This window comes from Mus musculus, chromosome 8 (genome assembly GCF_000001635.26).
Source record: "Mus musculus strain C57BL/6J chromosome 8, GRCm38.p6 C57BL/6J".
Lineage (NCBI taxonomy): Eukaryota > Metazoa > Chordata > Mammalia > Rodentia > Muridae > Mus > Mus musculus.
In genome coordinates, this window is record NC_000074.6 from 34,149,152 (window position 1) to 34,171,510 (window position 22,359).

The window sequence follows — 22,359 nt, forward strand, 5'->3', positions numbered from 1 at the left end:
TTCTGTCTTAGATGTCATCACGATGCCTGTCCTCCTTTCGTTCTGCGGTGTTCTGTCTTTGAGAGCAGGTTTGGTGGCCTGCATATTGCTGACTGTGGATGGAAAGTGATAGGTTCACATCTCGAGGCTTGTAGCTTGGCTCCAAGGAAGTGCATTTAAAAAAGTATGCTGTGAGGTAACTTCTAGGACTTCCTGTGCTTCAATTATATCCCCTAAGTTATTTGAATATAAATGTACTGAGCATTAGATGTCTCTGATGGCATTAAAGGCAAACTCAGAGTGCTTATCTGGCCAGAGGGTTCTATACACTTTGCTCCCATGGTAACAGGATGATAGCACATTGCCATCTTTTAACTTTCCCAGTCTTTGTAGCAAAAAAATTCAAGCAAAATAAAACACTGAAATAACCAAAGGTCCATTTTTTTTGTTCCCCAATAATGTCTAAGGAACAAAACCCAACCAAACAAAACACCAACATACCACTCACATGACTAATTTGGTTTCCTGATACTGCCTAGGGAGCGGAAACTTGAAACCTCAAAAATGGTGTTTTCAAGTGTCACATTCAAAGAACCCCTATAACAGAATTATTTGGGACGTTTTTAAACTCCCAGGTTCTGCTTTACATTATCTGAATTAGAAACTTTTGTGGGCAAAGCCCAGAAACATAAAACCTTAAGATGCCTCTTGAATGGTTGCTGTGCAAGCTATAGCTTGAAAATCATTGTCCCCACAAAGGGAAGATGGTTTGGAGCTTGCTTCCGTTTTCTAGCAGATCCGTCATGTTTGCTAATATCGTCTTAAGTGTTCTTTAAGCATTTCATGTACTAGCGACTCCTCTTCACCTTTCATGACTTCCTAGCCTCTAAAATTAAGCCACAGAGATGGGGGTAAGAGACTTGTTTAGTGAGCAGTTGCTGTATATCTAGTGCTTTAAGGTATGTTAGGGGCTGGGCAGATAGCTATGTAGTTAAGAATGCCCCTTCAAAGGATCTGGTCCAGTCCCTGGCATTCACCCCATAGCTTACAATCATTTATAACTCTGGTTACAAGAGGTCCAATGCTATCTTCTGGACTCCAAGGGCACCAGGCACACATGGGGGGCACATGCATACATGCAAACACTCTCGTGAATGTAGAAATAATTCCTTCAAAGAGTTGTATCTGGTTATCTTTTTCATCAGATGTGATGAAATATTATTACTAGCTGGGGATTCTAACCCTTACAGACAAACTCAACAAAGCACAGAGGTTTTGGTTTTTGTTTTAAAAAACCCTTTTATTATAAAAAATTAAATACTGTATATGAAAAGCACCAACAACATTATTGTGAACTCCTATATAGCATGGGGTTCTTTCATATCTCAACAACTGGTTAGTTGCTTTATTTATTCTCTCTCTCCATGTCTGCTTCACCATATTTTTTCATCATTTTATTCTGAAGCACGTTCCAGGCATACTTGCATAGTGTGTGTGTGTGTGTGACAGGAACTGTTGATTTACAGCTGGTGAGCCAGTGACTTTTTTTTAAGGTTTATTTATTTATTTATTTATTTATTTATTTATTTATTTATTACATGTAAGTACACTGTAGCTGTCTTCAGACACTCCATGGTTGTGAGCCACCATGTGGTTGCTGGGATTTGAACTTTGGACCTTCAGAAGAGCAGTCGGGTGTTCTTACCCACTGAGCCATCTCACCAGCCCAAGCAAGTGACTCTTGTATAGACTTAGCACTGAACCTATGAAATCTGACACTCACAGCAGACGTACCAGAATTAAAATGATGTCAATGAGAGCAGAGTGGTATCCAGTTGAGATCTGTTTGCTGTGTAGACAAATTCTTCCATGACACATTATATCACATAAATATGTGCCAATAGAGAGGAGGAGAGAATCCCTCCTCCCATAGGATCATGTGATTTAGATCCCAGCCCCACCCGACTTCTGCAAGGATCTTACCTAACCATTCTAGTCATCATGGCAATACCCATCATACCACCTGCTTTCTGTCAAGAGCACCTGTTATTTAGCTCAGTTCCCATTAGAATATAAATTAGGACACCCTTTCATGTTTTAAAATCACAGTCTAGAATGTTATGATGGGGGCTCAGATAATGGAAGGTTTTTTTTGTTTGTTTGTTTTTTGTTTTGTAAAGTTTTAGGCAATTCTACATTCCCAAATCTGAAAGCCACCTTTATTCTTGCTCTAATTTTCCAGCAACAGTGACCAATACGGATCACTGTCTCTCCCAATACCATATTGCTACCTCCCTTTTGTTTCCTTCTTTTACTCTTTTTTTAATTCTCTCTCTCTCTCTCTCTCTCTCTCTCTCTCTCTCTCTCTCTCTCTCTCTCTCTGTTTATGGAGAGGTATACCATGTAGCGGTCAGAAGAGAACTTTATGGAGTTCTCGCCTTTATCCTTAATATGGTGTCCTAATTTTCTTTTTACTGCTGTGATTATTATTTTCTGACCAAAAGCAACTTGGGGAGGAGTTTGTTTCATCTTATAGCTCAGTCATCGTTTCCTTCTTTGAGGAAAGTCAGGGCAGAAACTCAAAGGTAGGAACCCGAAGGCAGGAACTGAAGCAGAGGCCATTGGAGCAACCGTGCTTACCAGCTTTTTTTTTTTTTTTTTTTTTTTTTTTTTTTTTTTTTTTTTTTCCTGAGACAGGGTTTCTCTGTGTAGCCCTGGCTGTCCTGGAACTCACTTTGTAGACCAGGCTGGCCTCAAACTCAGAAATCCGCCTGCCTCTGCCTCCCGAGTGCTGGGATTAAAGGCGTGCGCCACCACCGCCCAGCTTCAGCTCGCTTTCTTACACAGCCCAGAACCATCCGCCTCTGTTCTGACAAGACCCCGAGTGAGTCGGGCCCTCCCATCAGTTATTGATTAAGAAAACGTTCCTACAGACTCGTCTACTGACCAGTCTGGTGAGATTCCCTCTTCCCATATGATTTTAGCTTTTACGTCAAGTTGACAAACAAACAAACAAACACAACACCCCTCCCATCCCCTGCAAACCACCACCACTAACCAGTACGTATGGGTGTCAAGGATCAAAATGAAGACTTTGTGGCAAAAGGGTCTTTATCTGTAGCGCCACCTCACTGCTCCCCTTGCTTGCTTACTTTACCAGGGATCACTTTTAAAAGTATTTCTAGGATCTTCAACTCAAGATAGAAACAGCAGTACAGTTTTCTGAGCTGATAGCACTCCTGCGAACATGGTGAAAATACCTAAGACCCGCCGTTTAGAGCTCACCTCGTCCAGCAAGAAAAAAAACGCAACACGGTCGGATTCTTCTCAACAGCCTTTTTTATTTCAGGAACACCTTGATGCTACAGGAACCTCCGGAAACCCAGGGAGGACAGCTTATATACACCCCAGCACTGGGGAGAGCTATGTGTCCTCCTGGGATTGGCCAGTCTGCTGGCACTTTGATTTGTATGCACCCGCTCGGGAGGGGTTGGCGGCAGATATGAGCTAGCAGCGACGGTGTACCGGAGGCCGGCGCATGGCGCCCGGCTGTCTACACCGCCGGACATTCTGCAAGAAATGTGGGAAGCACCAAGCCCAGAAGGCGACACAGTACGAGAAGAGCGAGGATTCTTTGTATGTCCAGGGAAAGACAGGAAACAGAGTGGCTATAGTGGGCAGATTAAGCCTATTTTTCCCAAAAAGGCAACGACAAAGAAGATTGTGCTGAGCCTGGAGTGCATCGAGTCCAACTGCAGATCTAAGAGGATGCTGGCTATTAAGTGAGCATTTTGAACTGGGAGGAGATAAGAAGAGAAAGGACCAAGTGATCAAGTTCTAAGACAATTTTGTTATGAAGACAATAAAATCTTGACCTTTCACCCCCTAGAAAAAAGAAAAGAAAAACAGCAGTATAATCTCATAGGTTGTCCCTTCGCTCCTCTTTGTCTTGTCTAAATTTTATGTCTATCTGCCTCTTTCTATGGCATCAAAACCAGCTGGATTTTACATTAGCTTTGAACTTTGAGTGTGGCTATCTCTTGTCTACTTGGCCTGCCTGCTTGTACACTTAGCACTCGCCTCCAACTCAGTCAGTGAAGGACAGAACCATGTATTATCTGTTTGGAATTTTAAGATTGCTGGGTTCCATCCAGAGCTCCCGTGTTCCATCTCCTGTTCTTAGTTTCCTAGAAACTTAGTTTCACTGGTCTTGTTTGCCTATCTCATGCCTCCAACTTTAAAGTTCTCCATTGTATCTACACTGTCTAGTACAGTACCTGCCAGGTAGGTTCTGACAAGTGTGTTAGAATCTCAACCTAAAAAGGCTGTGTGGATGACTGACTGCTTCTGAAAACATAGCCAGAGCAGGGTATTGGGGTACTGGGTGGGGGAGAGGGGGGGATGGAATGAGGTGAGGGGTGAGTGGAGGTGGGGTGAGATGTTAACCACTAAGCCACTGGCCATGAGGTTAGATTTCTACTTTTTTTTTTTAAGATTAATTTATTTTATTCATACGAGTACACTACAGCTGTCTTCAGACACACCAGAAGAGGGCATCAGATCCCATTACAGATGGTTGTGAGTCACCATGTGGTTGCTGGGAATTGAACTCAGGACCTCTGCAAGAGCAGTCAGTGCCCTTAACTGCTGAGCCAACTCTCCAGCCAAGACCTCTACCTTTTTTTTTTTTTTTAATGAGTTCTTTTCTTATTATTCACATCTCAAGCTTCAAAGTAATTCCCCTAGGCGGGCCCTTCCAGAATTTGCCTCTCAGTGTGTATTATCTTGTTTTATTTTTGATAACAAACTTACTAATTATTATTCTTATTTTTTTTGTCCTGTGCTATATCATCTTAAGCTTACCGAATACGAGGACCTTGTTATTTTCCATGGCTAAAACAGTGGCTGTCTTATTTTGTATTTTATGTTATATTAGGTATTCAACATGTACTTGTTGAATGACCGCATCCAAGAAACTCAGACTCGCACCAGACTTCAAAGCACAGAGAAACGTTTTTGTCTGGGTGGTTGAACTGTGCGAAGGGTCCATGCTCAGAAATCACAAAGTCATTCCCTTGGTGCCTTTCTGCCTGATTCCCTTTTAGTACATGGTAACTGAACATCAATCTTAAGCAGGTCCCCAACCTGCAAAATAACGCCCTACAGAAAGATTACTGGAATTTTGAATTTAAGTATTATTAGATTATTTCCTCGATTTCCCTTTCAGAAAGTTTCTAACTTCTAAAACTTTGGCAGCTTTGCACTGAACGAACCTTCCGGAACATTTGAGCACTCGCTAGGGTACCACGGTACTGACAAGTCAGAAGGTGTCTGCCCCGAGACTCCGCCCACGCGACAGCGCCCTGTCTGGTCCCGCCCACAAGGCGGTGCCACGCTAGGGGCGGGGCCGAACGCGACCAGTCACGGACGCCTACGTGCCGCAGCGGCAGTGACGTCAGATTGGCGCAGGACAAAGTAACGTCGCGTCTTGCTGCTGTCAGGTGGTCCCTTTTATGGTGGGTTCCTGTGGTCGCTGCGCAGCGGCTGGCCGACTTCCGCAGCGGGTCTCGGGCCACCGAGCGCCGTCTTCACCCAGCGCCATGGCTGTGGCCGCTGTCGGCCGCCCGAGAGCCCTGCGCTGCCCGCTGTTGCTCCTGCTGTCACTCCTGCTGGTAGCCGGCCCTGCGCTGGGCTGGAACGACCCTGGTGAGTGCCGCCCTGCGGGTGCCCGGCCTCTTCATCACTACCCCCTTTGGACCACTTTCCTCCTGTCTGTCTTCTCCTGGCTTCTTTGCTTTGCCTCTAGGAGTGGGCGGGGCGCACGAATCCGTTCTGAAAAGTTCTCCAGGTCCTCGGACTCCCAGATGGTCCGCTTTTCTTGTTCTGTAGGCCGCATCCTTGAGTCCTGATGACAAGTTTGACTCTCTACCTGCGCATCTTGTCTTGTTATCATGGCTGTTCGATGTCATCATCGCCCACTGTTGTCATGGCTGCCTGTTGCTATGGCTCGTCGTTACCATGCACCCAGTGGTCTGAGTCCCGAGTAGGGGCCAGGACAGCAAACCTGGATTCCTGCTGTTTATTCTAATTAGTGCCGCAAACTGCGTTGTTTATACTAGCTTTCTTCATACTTTTCACCATGCATGCATGGTGAAATCTAAAATACAATTTCTTAACTTTTATGTAAAAATACATGCAAATTGGTTTGATGGGGAGCGCTCTCGCTCGCGGACCCCCTCCCTCTGTTATTAAAATGTAGAAATAAACTCTTAAATTTAAATGACATTTAAATGACAATTAAAATGACATTTTTTTTTTTTTTTGGCTTGGAGTGGAAAGCTGTCAGGCATGGAAAATACAGCAATGGCAGTGTATGCCTGGATTTTGAATTTAATCAACAGGTTTATTTTTGAAAGATAATTTTGTTCGTGGTTTTGAATTTAAACAACAGGTTTATTTTTGAAAGATAATTTTGTTCGTGCGTGCTGAAGTGGGTCAGTGCAGTTGCTCTGCACGGCCGACTGACTGAGCTTTAACTTGATAAGTATGCCTTGCCATGCTGTTTGGAATAAATTGCCTGTACACTTTGCCCAAGTAATCCTAGAAGGTTGTGTGAAAAACCAAGAGACTTGATTACAATTCATTGAAAATCTGGGGAACTTTGGAGATGTAGGCTCAGGGGAATTATAAGGAGAAACACAACCACATTTAAATTAATGGTGAACCACTTCCTGGTGGTTCTTACTCTACTTTTGCTGTAAAATTATTGTTCTGGAACGAAAAGCACCAAAATATTTTGCATCGTTAACTCAATTGGTTTCTACCTCATTTTAAGACGTTTAGGAACTGTTGTATGAAGGTACCTGATTGGAGTATCGATTATTAAGGTGTAGTCAAGCAACTCCTTAATTTATTTTTTGTTTCCTTTCTGTAAACACTTATTAATACATCTGGGAGAGAAAAAAAGCACCATTCAAAGATTACTTAAACATTTTCATTTTTTTTCTTGAATATTCCTTTAAGCCAGGGGTTCTTAACCTGTGGGTCGAAATCCCTTGGGGAAGGGCAAATGACCCTTTCACAAGGGGTCACCTTTGGAAAACAGATACTTAGATTACTACTCATAACAGTAGCAAAATTACAGTTATGAAGTAGCAGTGAAGAGAATTTTATGTTTGGAGCCACCATAGCATGAGGAACTAACTGCATTAAAGGTTTGAAGCCTGATGAAGGCTGCCTGCCCAAGCTCTCTGTGTTTGGATGCTGAGAGTGTCATGTAGTGAAATCAGTTACGGACACTGGTTTGAAGGCAGAAGGGAACTTTAAAAATTTCCACCATTAAAGTGATGTTTTTCAGAAACCTAAAGGGTGGGAGGTGTAAATGATACGATTTAAAAATATGAGAGTTCATGTGGGCTGTCATTTGGAAAGCAGGCTGAAATGTAGGTGGGAGGGAAACAGGCCAGTGAAAGGTGATTTTTATAGTAGGTTCTCAGAGCAGTGACCTCCTTAGGTGGGGAGGAGCCAATAGAGTTGGATTATCTCACAGGTTTTGAAGTTGGGTATTGTGATTGGGTGTGAAGGGGCAGATAAGGGCTGGGGGTGGCAGTGAGGGGCATACCTTCAATCCCAGCCCTGGGATGCAGAGGTCATGGGATCTCTGAAGTGAAGGCCAGCTGGATCTAGACAGCAAGTCCCAAGACAGCCAGGGCTGCACAGGCAAACCCCATGCTTTTCCTTTTTTTTTTTTTAGGGGCAGATAAGGATGGGCAGACCTTCTGGCTTGGCTAGAGTGACTAAAGTGTTAATCAGTTTCCTGAAATGCTGCCAAGTGTAGGGAGAATTGGGTTAGGGGCCTTTCGTTATCTTAAACCTGACACCTGAGGAAAGATTTTTGAATTAGGAGTCTGGAGTTCAGAGGATTCTTTGTGTGCTTTGTCTGGTGTAACAAGTTGGGGCCGGTAATTTGTTCTTAACCTTGAAAGCTCTCTAGAGAATGGTGCTTTGGGGTTATGATAATTATACTCCTGTGTATATAGTTCTTAATATTTTCTAGCAGTCAGTTTTAATGAATTGTATTTAAGGTTAACAATAAATTCAAAGGCCACAATCTTAACTTTATAGGTGATGAAACTTATGAACAGACAAATTTATTGCCTTGGCCAAAGTCATGTTAAGTTGGTGAGGCCAATTTAGTTCAGTGGTTTTTGCATTATTAAATTGTCCTTTGATAAATTCAATTATTACTCTTAGAGTATTAAGTGTTTCTTCTAAAGTCATAGATCATTTTCATTGTTTTAGTTTTTTTATGTATGAGGTAGTAATTGGATTTAGTATAACAAACTTTAATATAGTTCTTAGAAATTTTAGATTTTAAAAAAGGGTTTATTGTAATTGTTTTACTTATATCCACAGAGGTCAGAGGTGTGAGATACTTCAGAGCTGGGTTTACAGGCATGTGGAAGCCACTTAATATGGGCGCTGGGACTTGAATTCAGGTCCTCAGGAAGAGCAGTATATGCTCTTACCTGCTCAGCCATCAGCCATCTCTCCTACCCTACCCGACAGACCTTTTTTTTTTTTTGGAGGCACTGTTTCATATGTCACTAGCCCTGACAAGGTGATTCTGCCTGGGCTCCCAATGTGTTTACATTCTCGATCTTTGTCTCACAGGGAATTGGTTCGTACAGGCGGCAGGTGGATTTCCTTCTGTTGCACTGTCAGTTACCTTATCTCCACTCATTAGAGACATACTTTCTTTCCTTCTTGCTGTCGCTAGGTTAGGTATTGTGTCTGTCTGCAGTCCTTGTTAACACTCGGTAGTGAAGATGCAGTTTTTGGTAAAGTTGAAGTCAAGCATTCATTAGTAAAGAGTCTTCAGTGTGAACTCCAGAAGTTTCCTTACGCGTCTGATCAGGGCTACTGCTGATTGCACTCAGAATTGAACTCAATGGTTTATATCTTATTTATTTATTTTCTTAATTTTAGTTGAGATAGGGTCTCTATGGGTTGTTTTATTTTGCTTTCCTTTTCATTTTTTGAGACATAGGCTTATGTAGCCTAGGCTGACCTTAAACTTCTTTGTAGCCAAGGCTAACCATTCGAGTGATAAAGTAAATTCTTTTGATTTCATAAGAGACACAAAATCAGTTTATTCTGTTTCTACCATGATGGTTAGTCAGTGTGTTAAATTGGCCTTCTCTTTCTTGTGAAGTTACCCTTTGCCCACTTGGATTGAAGAACAATTTGTGTAATGATCTTGGCACTGTCCCAGAGTTTGACCGCTAGTTACTCCGTGTCTAGAAAAGGAAAGTGAAAACAGTTCTAATTCTGTCTTATCCTTAGCTAGCATTATCGAGGATGAAGTGGAGCCTTCCCTTATCAGTGAGGCTGTTTATGAGTTTATTTCCTGCTGGGAAAGCTGGGTTCGTGTTACGTTTTTAATCTTTAATAACTATTTTTTAAAAAGATTTATTTATTTTTATTATATATAAGTACACTGTAGCTGTCTTCAGACACTTCAGAAGAGGGAGTCAGATCTCATTACGGATGGTTGTGAGCCACCATGTGGTTGCTGGGATTTGAACTTCGGACCTTTGGAAGAGCAGTCGGGTGCTCTTACCCACTGAGCCATCTCATCAGCCCTAATAACTATTTTTTAAGGTACGGAAGTAATTGGTTGCCCTGTTAGCAGTGTGTAAACTTTTGATATTCACTGAGTATTATGGTTTCTTGTTTCTATATTTTTCATGACTTGATCCACTGTTTTTAAGTGCAATATGATTTATAAGTGAAAACAAATAATATTTCAGAAGTTAACAAACGTAACATTGATACTGAATGCACTTTATTTTCTTCATGTTTTGAGAGTTTTGTTAATTATATAAAGAGGATGAGCCAAGTTTTGCAACCAAAAATTTTTATTAAAACTGTAGACCACCGAGGTGGCTCAGTGGGTGAAGGTGCTTGCAGTCAAACCTAAGTTCTGATCCCTGGCACCCACATGGTGAGAGGAGAGTACAGTGTCCACAAATCGTCCCCTGACCTCCACATGTTACTGGTACAACTCAAACACATATACAAATACAAATCTAAAACTTCCCACCCTGTTTTTGTTTTGTTATTTTGAAACAAGGTCTCCTGTTGCCTAGGTTGTCCTTAAACTCAGTGTGTAGCAGACCTAGGCCTTGAACTCCTGATCCTCCTGCTTGGCCTCCTAAGTATTGGAATAAGACTGTGCTAATACTTTAATAAGCTGGATTAAAAAAGATGAGAGGGCTGGAGAGATGGCTCAGCAGGTAAGAGCACTGACTGCTCTTCTAAAGGTCCTGAGTTCAAATCCCAGCAACCACATGGTGGCTCACAACCATCTGTAATGGGATCTGACGCCCTCTTCTGGTGTGTCTGAAGACAGCTACAGTGTACTTAGATATAATAATAAATAAATCTTTAAAAAAATGATGAGAGCCATGTAGAAATAATTCTCTAACTGCATTTTGTCAGGTCTGGTGACTGCAGAAGGGAGTCCCAGAGTGAGGCATTCATCCGAGTACACAGGACCATCACTGGGTTGATTTATACACTGTCGTTTTAATATAGTCAGCCTTCCATCTTTTTTTAAATTTTTAAATCTAATTATAAGCTGCATTTTGAAAACCAACCCTGAACCCAGCTGTTGGCCAGAAGAACTCTGTGATGAGACCTCCATGGCGGTCAGCACTCCCCGTTTCTCAGCTGCTCAGTCCTTGCTTTTGAGACAAGTTCTGGATATTTGGCCCAGCTTGAGCTCCAGCTCATGATTTCCTTGCCTCAGTCTCCCAAGTTCAGGAGTTATACCCAGCTGGGGAGGAACTGTCTGCTGTGCATGCTGTGTGGCAGGATCTGCCCTGCGGAAACATAACCCCTTACCCAGCACCGTTTGTTCAGTAATCCCCCTCCCACCCCACGCCCCTCTCCTGTTGAAGTGCCTCATAGCCAACCAACACTTCCAAGTGTTGGAGTCAGTTTATTGCTCAGCGTTTCCAATTGTGTACCAATTATGGAACAGTTTGTAGTATCTAATTTATAGTATACATTTAACTTTTCATAGACCCAAAGCAGGTCTCTGTGTGTACTTGGCTGTGCATGTGTGTGCTGGTGGATGCCAGAAGAGGCCCCAGGCCCCCTGGAGCTGGCTCTTGAGGCACTTTAGGTTGCAAGGCCGATTTTAAATGTGTTAGATGTCTGTTTGATCAGTAAAGTGTGAATGGAGATCTGTGTCTGCTAACAGAAATGACTGACCATGATTATGATTAGGAAATGAAGAGGCCTAGTGAGATAGCCCAGTGAGTAGAGGTTCTTGCCACACAAGCCTGATGAGTTTGAGCTGAACCAGAGAGCCAGCTCCCAGGAGTTGCCCTCTGACCCCACATGTGGACGATGGCATGGGTACCTGCAGCCCCTCACACACACCACTAAAGAGGTTAAAGAGCAATACTTGCTGTATGTTTAAGTTTAATGAGGTAATCTAACAAGGATCTAAACTGTATTTTTGTTGTGCTCTGACTGGGTATTTTTCAGTCTATTGTGTTATCACAGAAATGGGGAGCTGGAGAAAGTAAGACTGGCTTTTAAAAGGAAAAGGTGACATTAGGATGGAACTGTGGGCAACATGACCCTCACTCTGTAATATATTAAAGAAACTAATGAAAGATACACACACACACACACACACACACACACACACACACACGCTTTGTGTAGAACCATCAAAATGTCTATGAATACTACCATGTAGTAGTTTTACATTAGACTTTTTTTCTGTTTCAGGAAAAGTGATGAAGAAGCATCTGGCTTACAGGGATGAGGTTCTCAGTGTGGTCATGGATTTTGTGTGAAGGGCCTGGGAGCCGTTGGGGGGGCTCTGAGTCCTCTCTCTCCAAAGCCAAGAGAGACACTTGACTTTGAGCCTGCTCCTTAGGATGCCTTTCTGTTTTAGTTTGCGGTAACGAGGCGGGTTCTCCTGCCTTTGGGATGTTGACACTTGCCTCACAGGCACTCACTTTGCTGTGTGTTCTTCTTTCAGACAGAATACTCTTGCGGGATGTGAAAGCTCTTACCCTCTACTCCGACCGCTACACCACCTCCCGGAGGCTGGACCCTATCCCACAGTTGAAGTGTGTTGGAGGCACCGCCGGTTGTGAGGCCTATACCCCCAGGGTGATACAGTGCCAGAACAAAGGCTGGGATGGCTACGATGTACAGGTAATAGCTACCACCTCAGCAGCGGTTCCCATGCAGTGATGCTGTGGGGCATCCCATGCAGTGATGCTGTGGGGCCTCCCATGCAGTGATGCTGTGGGGCCTCCCATGCAGTGATGCTGTGGGGCATCCCATGCAGTGATGCTGTGGGGCCTCCCATGCAGTGATGCTGTGGGGCATCCCATGCAGTGATGCTGTGGGGCATCCCATGCAGTGATGCTGTGGGGCATCCCATGCAGTGATGCTGTGGGGCATCCCATGCAGTGATGCTGTGGGGCATCCCATGCAGTGATGCTGTGGGGCATCCCATGGAGTGATGCTGTGGGGCATCCCATGCAGTGATGCTGTGGGGCCTCTTCCTGGGGAGACATGAGCAAACACTGACTTGTGCAAGATGACAGACCAAAGTACCAACCAACCAATTGCTTCTTCATCACAGGTTCTACATAATTATTGCTAAAACAGAAGAAAAGTTTAATATAAAACTACTACATGGTAGTATTCATAGCCATTTTGACGGTTCTACACAAAGCATATATATGTGTGTGTGTGTCTGTCTGTCTGTCTGTCTATCTATATATATATCTTTGCTTTCACTAGTTTCTTTAATATATAACCACCAACACCCAAGTTGGTGAACCAGTGAGTTTCACAGTAGCTGGAAAGCTGGAGCTCGCCATATAACCTACAGCTGGACAGATGGCAGAGTGTTGTTCTAGGCAGCTCAGCTGGTTTGAGAGTATCTCTCGCCGGGTGTGGTGGCACACGCCTTTAATCCCAGCACTTGGGAGGCAGAGGCAGGCGGATTTCTGAGTTCAAGGCCAGCCTGGTCTACAGAGTGAGTTCCAGGACAGCCAAAGCTACACAGAGAAACCCTGTCTCGAAAAACCAAAAAAAAAAAAAAAAAAAGAGAGAATCTCTTAGTGGTCCTTACTGTTTGCATGCATGTCACAAGCTGAGGCCTGGGTGTTTACTTTCAGAGCTTAGCGAGCTTTTCTGCAGGATGGAATGTGTCTCCTGTAGTTGGAACTTAAGCCTGTGTATTAACGAGCTTCCCTCCAAGATGGAGGTTAAGCAGAGTCTCACTCTGTAGGCCTGGTGGCCTGGAACTGGCTGTGTGGACCAGGCTGACCTCAAACTCATAGTGATTTCCTTGCGGCTTCTTCCCAAGTCTTGGGATTAGAGGCATACAGCAACAAAAAGAAAAATAGCATATTATGTAAATAAAAAACATTTGGGCTTGAAAGAAATCATCAAGAAAGATGCCCCAAAGCTGGGTTTGGTGGCCCACGCCTTTAATCCCAGTGCTCAGGAGGCTGAGGCAGGTGGATTTCTGAGTTGGAGGCCAGCCTGGTCTACAGAGTGAGTTCCAGGACAGCCAGAGGTTCATAGTGAGATCCTGTCTTAAAAGCCTCCAAAATGAGCGAGAGAGAGAGAGAGAGAGAGAGAGAGAGAGAGAGAGGGGAGGGGAGGGGAGGGGAGGGGAGGGGAGGGGAGAGGAGAGGGAAGAGAAGAGAGGGAGAGAGAGGGGGAGAGAGAGGAGAGAGAGGGAGAGAGAGAGGGGAGAGAGAGGAGAGGGAGAGAGAGGGAGAGAGAGAGAAAAGAGGGGAGAGAGGGAGAGAGAGGGGAGAAAGGGGAGAGAGAGGGAGAGAGAGAGGGGAGAGAGAGGAGAGGGAGAGAGAGGGAGAGAGAGAGAAAAGAAAAGAGAGGGGAGAGAGAGGGGAGAGAGGGGGGAGAGAGAGGAGAGGGAGAGAGAGGGAGGGAGGGAGGAAGAGAGAGAGAGAAAACAAAAAGAAAGATGCCCTAATTATGCCTCTCCTATACATACATATACTCCTATGTATTCAAGAGAACTAAAGACACATTTCTTCCCCAAATCTATAAAGATATTTGCAGGAATATTCAAATAGCTAAAACCTAGAGACAGCTGGAATGTCCTTTGGGAATGAGTCATACAGTGTAGTCCATTCCTAAGGTAGAGTGTTGTTTAAGTCATTAGGAAGGACAAGGTGCTGCTTGATACTGTAACACGGGTGGGCTTTGAAAATGCTCTGCTGAAGGAAGACAGCAGTTACAGACTCCTTGGAGTCTCCTCACAGGAAATGGCTAAGTAGGGGGAGGTAAAGCAGACAGGGTGGGGGCCAGGAAGGGGAAGTGGCAGCTGTGCACGGGCTGAGGTTTCTTTGGGGATTGTCGAATTACACCTCAGCCTAGCTATTTATTATAAACAGTAAAACAGTGCACCTGAACTTGAAAGAGAATTTGAACAAAACACAACCAACAGAACCGGTTACACTGGCCTGGCTTGTACCTCTAAACCTTGGGAGGAAAACATCTTATCTGTCTACTTAGTTTTTGATGGTGCTGTTGTACATGGATGTTGTACATGCTCAGCCCCTGCCTGCCTTACACTCCAGTCTGAGTTTTGTTGTTTTGATGAGAGATATTTCTGTGTTCCCTGGCTGGCCTGAAACATGGTGTGCAGCCTCAGCTGGCCTTGGACTTGAGCCTTTGGGCAGTCATCTCTGGCTGAAACCCTGTTTTCTCTAGGTCTCTTCTCCCCCCACCCCCCCACCCCCTGTAAAATGTAAGCATCATGGACTCTTTTTGGAGTTTTATAAATATTGTTTTAAAAAAGTTAAAGAAGATTATGTGGGATTAGCCCCTGTAAAGTCAGTCCATGCTTTTAGAAAACGTGCATGGGAAGTTTTGCTTTGCAGAAATCATTAGCTCTTATTTATCTGACGCTTGTTTAACAACCATTTCACTGTGTTCACATCATTTCCCGTTCCTTTTTCTAAGTCCTCTCACACACTCCCCTTGAATTCACGGCCTTTTCCCCTTTAGTTGTTATTACTGTATATATACAATAATATACAATATACATAATTAATATTTAAATACAATGTGCTGAGTCCCTTCACTTTTGCAAGCATGTGTATTCTTAGAACTGACCAGGTGGTATTAGATAACCAGTTAGGGGGTTCTTCCCTGATACTGATTCTTTAATGATTAACATCTAAACCATCTAGCTGTACAGGATGTACCTATGACAACAGTGGCAATCAGGTGATAGTTTGAAGATTTGCCTTTGTTTTATAAATTGTGGAATAACTGACATGTGTTGTCTTAGTTGCTGTAAAGAGACACCATAACCATGGCAACTCTTATAAAGGAAAACATCTAATTTGGGGCTGGCTTACAGTTTCAGTGGTTTAGTCAGTATTATGGTGGGATGCACGGCAGGATATAGGCAGACTTGGTGTGGGAGGAGCTGAGAGCTCTACATCTTTATCTGTAGGCAGCAGAGTCTGTGTGCCACACTGGGCATAGCTTGAGCATAGGAGACCTCAAAGTCCACCCCCACAGTGACACACTTCCTCTAACAAGGCCAAACCTCCTACTAGTGCCACTCACTATGGGCCAGGCATTCAAATTCATGAGTCTATAGGGGCCAAATCTATTCAGATTACTACATCTGCTGGCTGTGTTGGTGCAGACCTTTAATCTCTGTGAGTTCAAGGCCAGCCTTGTCTACAAAGTAAGTCCAGGACAGCCAGGGCTACACAGAGAAACCTTGACTCTAAAAACAAAACAAAACAAAAACAATTACCTCCCCCGACCCCTACAACACGTACAGAAGGATGTGCAATGTGCCATCTGGGGAATAAGGAAAAGCGACAGAGTGAGTGCTCGTGTACCCGCCCGCCAGCAGTCTAAGAAGCACCCAGTAGACCTAGTCTCTGACGTTGACGCTCTCTCTTTCACAGTGGGAATGTAAGACCGACTTGGATATTGCATACAAATTTGGCAAAACTGTGGTGAGCTGTGAAGGCTACGAGTCCTCTGAAGACCAGTATGTCCTCAGGGGTTCCTGCGGCTTGGAGTACAACTTAGATTACACAGAGCTGGGCCTGAAGAAACTGAAGGAGTCTGGAAAGCACCAGGGCTTCTCTGATTATTATCACAAGCTGTACTCCTCAGATTCCTGTGGCTTTATTACCATTGCAGTACTGTTTGTTCTCGCCTTTGCGGTTTACAAGCTGTTCCTCAGCGATGGCCAGGGGTCGCCTCCGCCGTATTCTGAGCACCCGCCATACTCAGAGCACTCTCAGAGGTTTGCCAGTGCCGCAGGGGCGCCTCCTCCGGGCTTTAAGTCGGAGTTCACAGGTATGTTTCCCTGCTCAGCGGGTCCATGGGTGTGTGGGAGCTGGCCAGTCACGTGCCTGGTTTGAAGAGGAGGTTAACATTGCTGACCTACTGAATTTTTAAAAAATCTGTTCTTTTTTCCAAAAAAGATTAAAAAAAAATGTGTCTCCATCTGTGTGTGGGTGCCCATGGAGGGCAGAAGTCAATATCAGGCCCCTGGGACTGGAGTTCCAGGTGGTTTCCTTTAGCCGTCTCATGTGGGTCCTAGAAGCCACACATGGGTCCTCTTTGAGAGCAGGGTGCTCTCAGTCACTGAGCTGACTCTCCAGCCATTCCTTTTCTAAAGAAACATTTAAGAATAAAGATTATGTATGTGCATTATATGTGTGTGGGGTGTGTGGATGTGTGTGGTGCTGATGTGGAGATCGTCAGGGGATAACCAAGTCCTTCCATCTTTATTTGGGTTTTAGGTGGGGATTGAACTCAAAATTGTCAGGGTTGCACTCTGCCGAACACAGGTCACTGGTTCTAAGAGTGTGTTATGGTCACTGTTACTAAGGATGCCTGGTAAATTGTAGGTCATCATTTTAGCTGCAAAGATTTGTTAACAGGCATTATTTTGACTTCTACTTCATACTATACACAAAATAAATTCATTAAATGTTATATAACTTCCTATAAAAAGGAAAAGAACTTGAATAAAATAGAGGAATATAGGTAAAGTTTTCTTGTGTGTGTGTGTTTGAGACAGGGTCTCACTCTGTAGCCCTAGCTGTCTTGGAACTTGACTAGGCTGTATCTGTAGACCAGGCTGGCAATCTCACAAAAGTCTGTCTACTTCTGCCTCCCAAGTCCTGGAATTAAAGGCGTGTGCCACTATACCTAGTTAGATAAAGATTTCTTCAGTAGCAAAAAAGTACTAGCTGTTAAAGGAAAGACAGGTAAACTAGACTTTACTTAGTTTGAGAATATCTGTTTATCAGAAAAGAGTCCTAAGAAATGAAGAGGCCAGGCCACAGGTTTGGGTAAAGACATTGTAAAGTATGGACTGGAGAGATGGAGCAAGGCTCACAAACAAAAAGACAAGATTTACAAAACACACTGCTGACAGAAGACTCATGTCTGGACTATATAAAGACATCTATCTATCTGAGAAAAGACAAACTCTTTAAACAGGGCAGAGAGGGCCAGCTAAATGGCTCAGTGACTGAGGAGCTTGCCTGCAAGCCTGGTGACCTGAATTTGATCTTCAAGACCAGGCGGTAGAAGGAGAGAACTGACATTCACAAGTTGTTATCTGACCTCTGTACTCACATGCTGTGCTGCTGTGTATACCCTCAAGTAAATAAAATTGGGCAGAGGGTTCAAAGAGCCATTTTATAGTAAGAGGATACCCAGGGCCTTGGAGAGTTGGCTCGGTGGTTAAGAGCACTTCCTGCTCTCACAGAGGACCTAGGTTCAATTTCTGACACTCACGTGGCAGCTCACAATGAAAACAACCTAGTCTCAGGAGTATCCAGCCCTCTTCTGACTTCTGTGGGTACCGCGCATGCATGGCCACTGAATGGACAGGATTAAAGCATAGGAAGGCTGAGTACTATTTATCTCATAACATACAGGGCTTATCTATTAGGCATTGTCACAGCTGTCTGAGGGGCTAACATGACATTGATGTGAGGGTGGCTACATGGAGGACATAAGACAAGCTTGCTGTTTTGTAGATATTTATAAAGTTAGCACAGTTTCCTAGGTGTTCACTGTGTCCTCCAGGTGGAACATGATGTCTGTAGTCTTGACACCATAATTGATAAATGTCAGGCTGCCTTTTCCATCAGAGACTTGGGTACAGTTCTCACGTGGAGTTCTTACAGAGCTTCACAGCTTAGGAAGGAAGACTCTGAAAGGGCCGTTACATCTTATAGAAGCTGATCCTGAGTAAGGGAGATAATCCCATAGGAAGACTGTCCTTGCAGGTCCTAAAAAGCCCTCCCTCCCTCCTTCCCTCCTTCTGCCTGTGGGAATTGTGTTCTTGGGACATAAGCCAATATTTTATAAGTACCCCTTTTAGATTCAGCTTGTTCATGTGTTAAGGGCTGAACATTAGTAAATAGTACTGTAGATGAAATAGTGAAATAGATGAAATAACGAAACGTCATGTGTGTACGAAGCTTCATCTAATAATGTGCTTTCTATTTTAAGGACCACAGAATACTGGCTATGGTGCAAGCTCTGGCTTCGGGAGTGCTTTTGGAGGCCAAGGCTATGGCAGTTCAGGGCCGGGGTTCTGGTCTGGCCTGGGAGCTGGAGGACTGCTTGGGTATTTGTTTGGCAGCAACAGGTAAGTTTTGTGCTAGTCTCATTTGCCCTTAGCTTCATTGGATGCCTCTGCTTTGCTGAGTTTGAATCTAGCTTTGCAAGGGAAACAAGTGATGGTGATCTCACCCATTAAATAGGATCTTTTATTTTTGCATAGAGGGGAAGGAACAGGGCTTTGGTTTGCTTTGATTAGTATTATGGCTATTATTTTCCCTCACTGTCTTCTTTCCTATGCTGTCCTAAGTGATAGAGAGCAAGTAGGAAGGCAGAGGAGGCCGCAGCGGTTGGGGAAGGGGCAGTTGGCAGTGTGCTGGGTAGGTGATGGAGGGAGGCCTGGAGAAGAGCCTGGACTGGGTTTGCAGTGTGGTACCTTTCTGGTGCTCTAGCTCAGGCTTTGGGTGGGATGTTCAGAAGGAGTACGTCCTGCCGCTTTCTGTTCCCATGGCAGCTGCTGTAGCTGGCAAAAGTAGACACTAAATCTGTGTCACGGTAACCCTCAACTATTAGAACATGCAGGAAAAATTACTTGATAAAGATGCTGTTTTCTGATGACTTAGAAACCAGGAAGGAGCTGTAAATTGTGGTGAGAAAAACAGACCAGCTGCCTTTTGTGTCTTCCAGAGCGGCGACGCCTTTCTCAGACTCGTGGTACCATCCAGCCTACCCTCCTTCCCACTCTGGGGCCTGGAACAGTCGGGCCTACTCACCCCTGGGTGGAGGCGCAGGGAGCTATTGTGCATCCTCTAATGCAGACTCGAGAACCAGAACAGCATCAGGTAAGTCTAGATGCTCCTGCTGTGTAGCTGGAGGCACACAGTATCAGCACCAAGGACGCCTGTGTGAGAAGTCCCGATTTTATCCCGTGTGCCCATGCAAATGTCAGGAGCATGGTTATCTGAGACTGAGAGAACTCAGCCATTCTTCCTCACGCCTTAAACAGTGCCTACAAACAGCGTTGAGATCAAGTCTTCCTGCATGCTCGTGTCTACAAATGGCTAACTCTGAGTCCACTAAGCTCTAAGTGAGGGCCTTCACGGTTTGTAGAAGTCTGGCCTTTACAATTCAAGAGAATTACAAAAATAGATTGAGTTCCACTTTAAAAAATGTCAGCAGTATGATTATAATATGTACTCGAAAGAGTGAAGAGGGATAGAAATCAAAGATAAGATATAAAAACAAAAAACCATCCACTGTTAGTGATGGTGGGAAACAAGGTATTTGCATATCTTCCCAGTTTGTCTTTCTTCAGAAGGAAGACACGGAGCAATTAATAATTCATGAAATTCATAGAAACATAGAAATTGCTTAAAAGTATAAAAGTAGAGTTCTTAGTGCTAGTTTGGATAGACATGAAATAATCACTTTTTACCTACTAACCTGAACTTAAGCATCCCTAGGGCCCAGCAGTTACACTGTCAGATGCAGCCATCCCTCTAAATGGGGGTGGTATTGCTTCCAGGATTCCCATACATACCCAAGCCCCTTACAGAAAGATGGCATTGTATCTGCCTATCACTAGCACAGCGTGCTCTCCCAGGTGTTCTACATCATCTCTGAATAACCTATGGTCCTCAGACAGTGCACACAGTATGTTTGTAGTCGTTACACCAATGTTTAGGGGATGACAAGGAAAACAGGTATGTGTACGTTACAGGTGCATCTTTTAAAAATATATTCAAACGTTAGTTGGTTGAGTCTATGGATGTGGAACTTACAGATCCAGACAGGCAGCTGTATTTCAGCAACAGGTACATACCCTCTGCACTGACAGATTAGCTCAGCGATGTTCTAAACTATTGACAGCCTGTTTGTTATGGAGTATGTGGGATGGTGGGTGGGTGGTATTCAAATAACACATTAAACCATTAAAAGTCCACGGCCCCCGTTTCGTCCCTTTATCGGTGAGTTTGAGTTGTGAGTGAGCAGGACATGGTGTATGGCCCACTGTCCTTTCTGCATTTTTTGGCTTAGACTTTGCATATTCGTGGTTCTTATTTGCATAGTGGCATATGGCTTGCTTGTTAGCTAGCTCACATGGGAGCACCTCCTTGCCTTCCTGAGAGCAATTGTGGACTTGCTGACTGAGGGTCTGCCTTGTTGGGTCTCACACTGTCGTGTTCCACGTCGTGCTGCGTGGTAGCCTTCCCTCATAGCTTGCTTTCTTCTGTGCTGACAAGAAGCACATACAACTTCTGAAACATTATGAACAATTTTCATATATTTTGAAAAGCTAATGCAGACTTTGTTTTTCTCATCCTAGGATATGGTGGCACCAGAAGACGGTAAAATAGGAAATTGAAGGCAAACACTGGATGCAAAGTTTCTGATTTGTCATCACCATCTCTTTAACACCTGGCTAATGGGAATAACCAAAAGTTGTGTGGTGTTTGGTCCTTGTGTAGCTTTTCGTGTCCCGTTGTTTGTGGCCAAGAGTTGATATGTGACAAAATGCTATGGTTTGTATGATAATGTAACATGCAGTTCAAAGCGATGGCCACTGTGGAATGCTGACATTGTGCTTGTGTCTCAAGCCTTTCATACCAGAGGGGGCATTAGGAATGGAGCACCCTCCTGCTGAGACTGAGCACAGACCGCTTGAGCTAGGTGGCTTTGGACCATGAGTCATTCCCTCGTAGAAACAACGATCCTCTATTGGATATTAAAACACTTGGTGTTTGCTGTTCTTCAAACATTTAAGCCCAGTGCCGACTACTAATTATGCTGATTTGTGGGTTGCAATCGCTTGATCAGTAGAGCTTGGACCCTTCTGTGGTGGTCAGCGCCTGGGGATTCTGACCTTTCACAGGAAGGGTAGAAAGCAAACGACATGCACAGAAGGCTTGGAACCGCTAGACGTCAGTTTTCAGGTGGTAGCATTCAGACGCAAAAGCATGGAGTTCTCTGTGGAGTCTTAAACTGTCAGATGTTGTTGTGACATTTTGTTTTAGCCTTACATTAATATGACAATAAATTAAAAAGACAGGAAGTATTCTTGTTCTTTGTACTGCTGAAGCGTGTTTCGTGTGTGGTTTCCTCATCTCACACAGGCACCCACTTCTGGGGCTCAAGGGATGCATGGCGCACTGGTTAAGAGCTTGTACTGCTCCATGGGTGACCTGGGTTTGGTTCCTGGCACCCATATCAGGCAGCTCACACTGGCCTAGACGCTGGTTCTAGGGGACATGGTTGTCGCTGGTCTCCAAGGGAGCTTGCACTCATATGCACATACACACACACACACACACACACACACACACACACTTAATTGAAAAATGACAAAACAGGCTAAGAGTAGCAGTGCATACCTTTAAGAGGCAGAAGGAAACCTCTGAGTTGGAAGCCAGCCAAGGTTATACAGTGAGAGACCCCGTCTCTAACAAAACAGAAACTTAGGGGACTAGAGAATCGGTAAGAGTTTGCTTCTCAGTAACTGGGTTGGGCAGCTTCTGACTCCGGCTCTAGGAGATCCGACCTGTGAGGGTACCAACTACCCAACCTACCTACCTACCTTCCTCCCTTCTTTCCTCCCTTCTTTCCTTCCTTCCCTCCCTCCCTCCCTCCCTCCCTCCCTCCCTCCCTCCCTCCCTCCCTCCCTCCCTCCCTCCCTCCCACACACATGCACACACAAAATAACTAAAAAACAAAACAACAAAAAACTTCAGGGTGGATGAGGGC

General features: G+C 44.3%; 1 protein-coding gene and 1 non-coding gene across 2 annotated transcripts; one reads left to right on the top strand and one right to left on the bottom strand.

Annotated features, from left to right (window-relative positions):
• Positions 1–5,427: 5,427 nt before the first annotated feature.
• Saraf (store-operated calcium entry-associated regulatory factor) lies at positions 5,428–21,696 on the top strand. The gene is made up of 6 exons (NM_026432.4): positions 5,428–5,685; positions 12,044–12,222; positions 15,990–16,389; positions 18,568–18,706; positions 19,306–19,460; positions 20,945–21,696. Exons 1-6 carry the CDS (start codon positions 5,580–5,582, stop codon positions 20,968–20,970), a joined length of 1,005 nt encoding a protein of 334 aa, NP_080708.4. The 5' UTR covers positions 5,428–5,579; the 3' UTR covers positions 20,971–21,696.
• On the bottom strand, positions 17,471–17,561 carry Mir6395 (microRNA 6395). Its single transcript, NR_105820.1, has one exon. It is a non-coding gene; the product is annotated as a microRNA 6395 (primary transcript).
• Positions 21,697–22,359: the final 663 nt, after the last annotated feature.

Excerpts from the sequence above, each read along its gene's own strand:
- Saraf (NM_026432.4), top strand. The coding sequence starts at position 5,580 with ATGGCTGTGGCCGCTGTCGGCCGCCCGAGAGCCCTGCGCTGCCCGCTG. Across the intron at positions 5,686-12,043 it reads GCTGGGCTGGAACGACCCTG|ACAGAATACTCTTGCGGGAT; the intron begins GTGAGTGCCGCC and ends TTCTTCTTTCAG. Across the intron at positions 19,461-20,944 it reads GAGAACCAGAACAGCATCAG|GATATGGTGGCACCAGAAGA; the intron begins GTAAGTCTAGAT and ends TTCTCATCCTAG.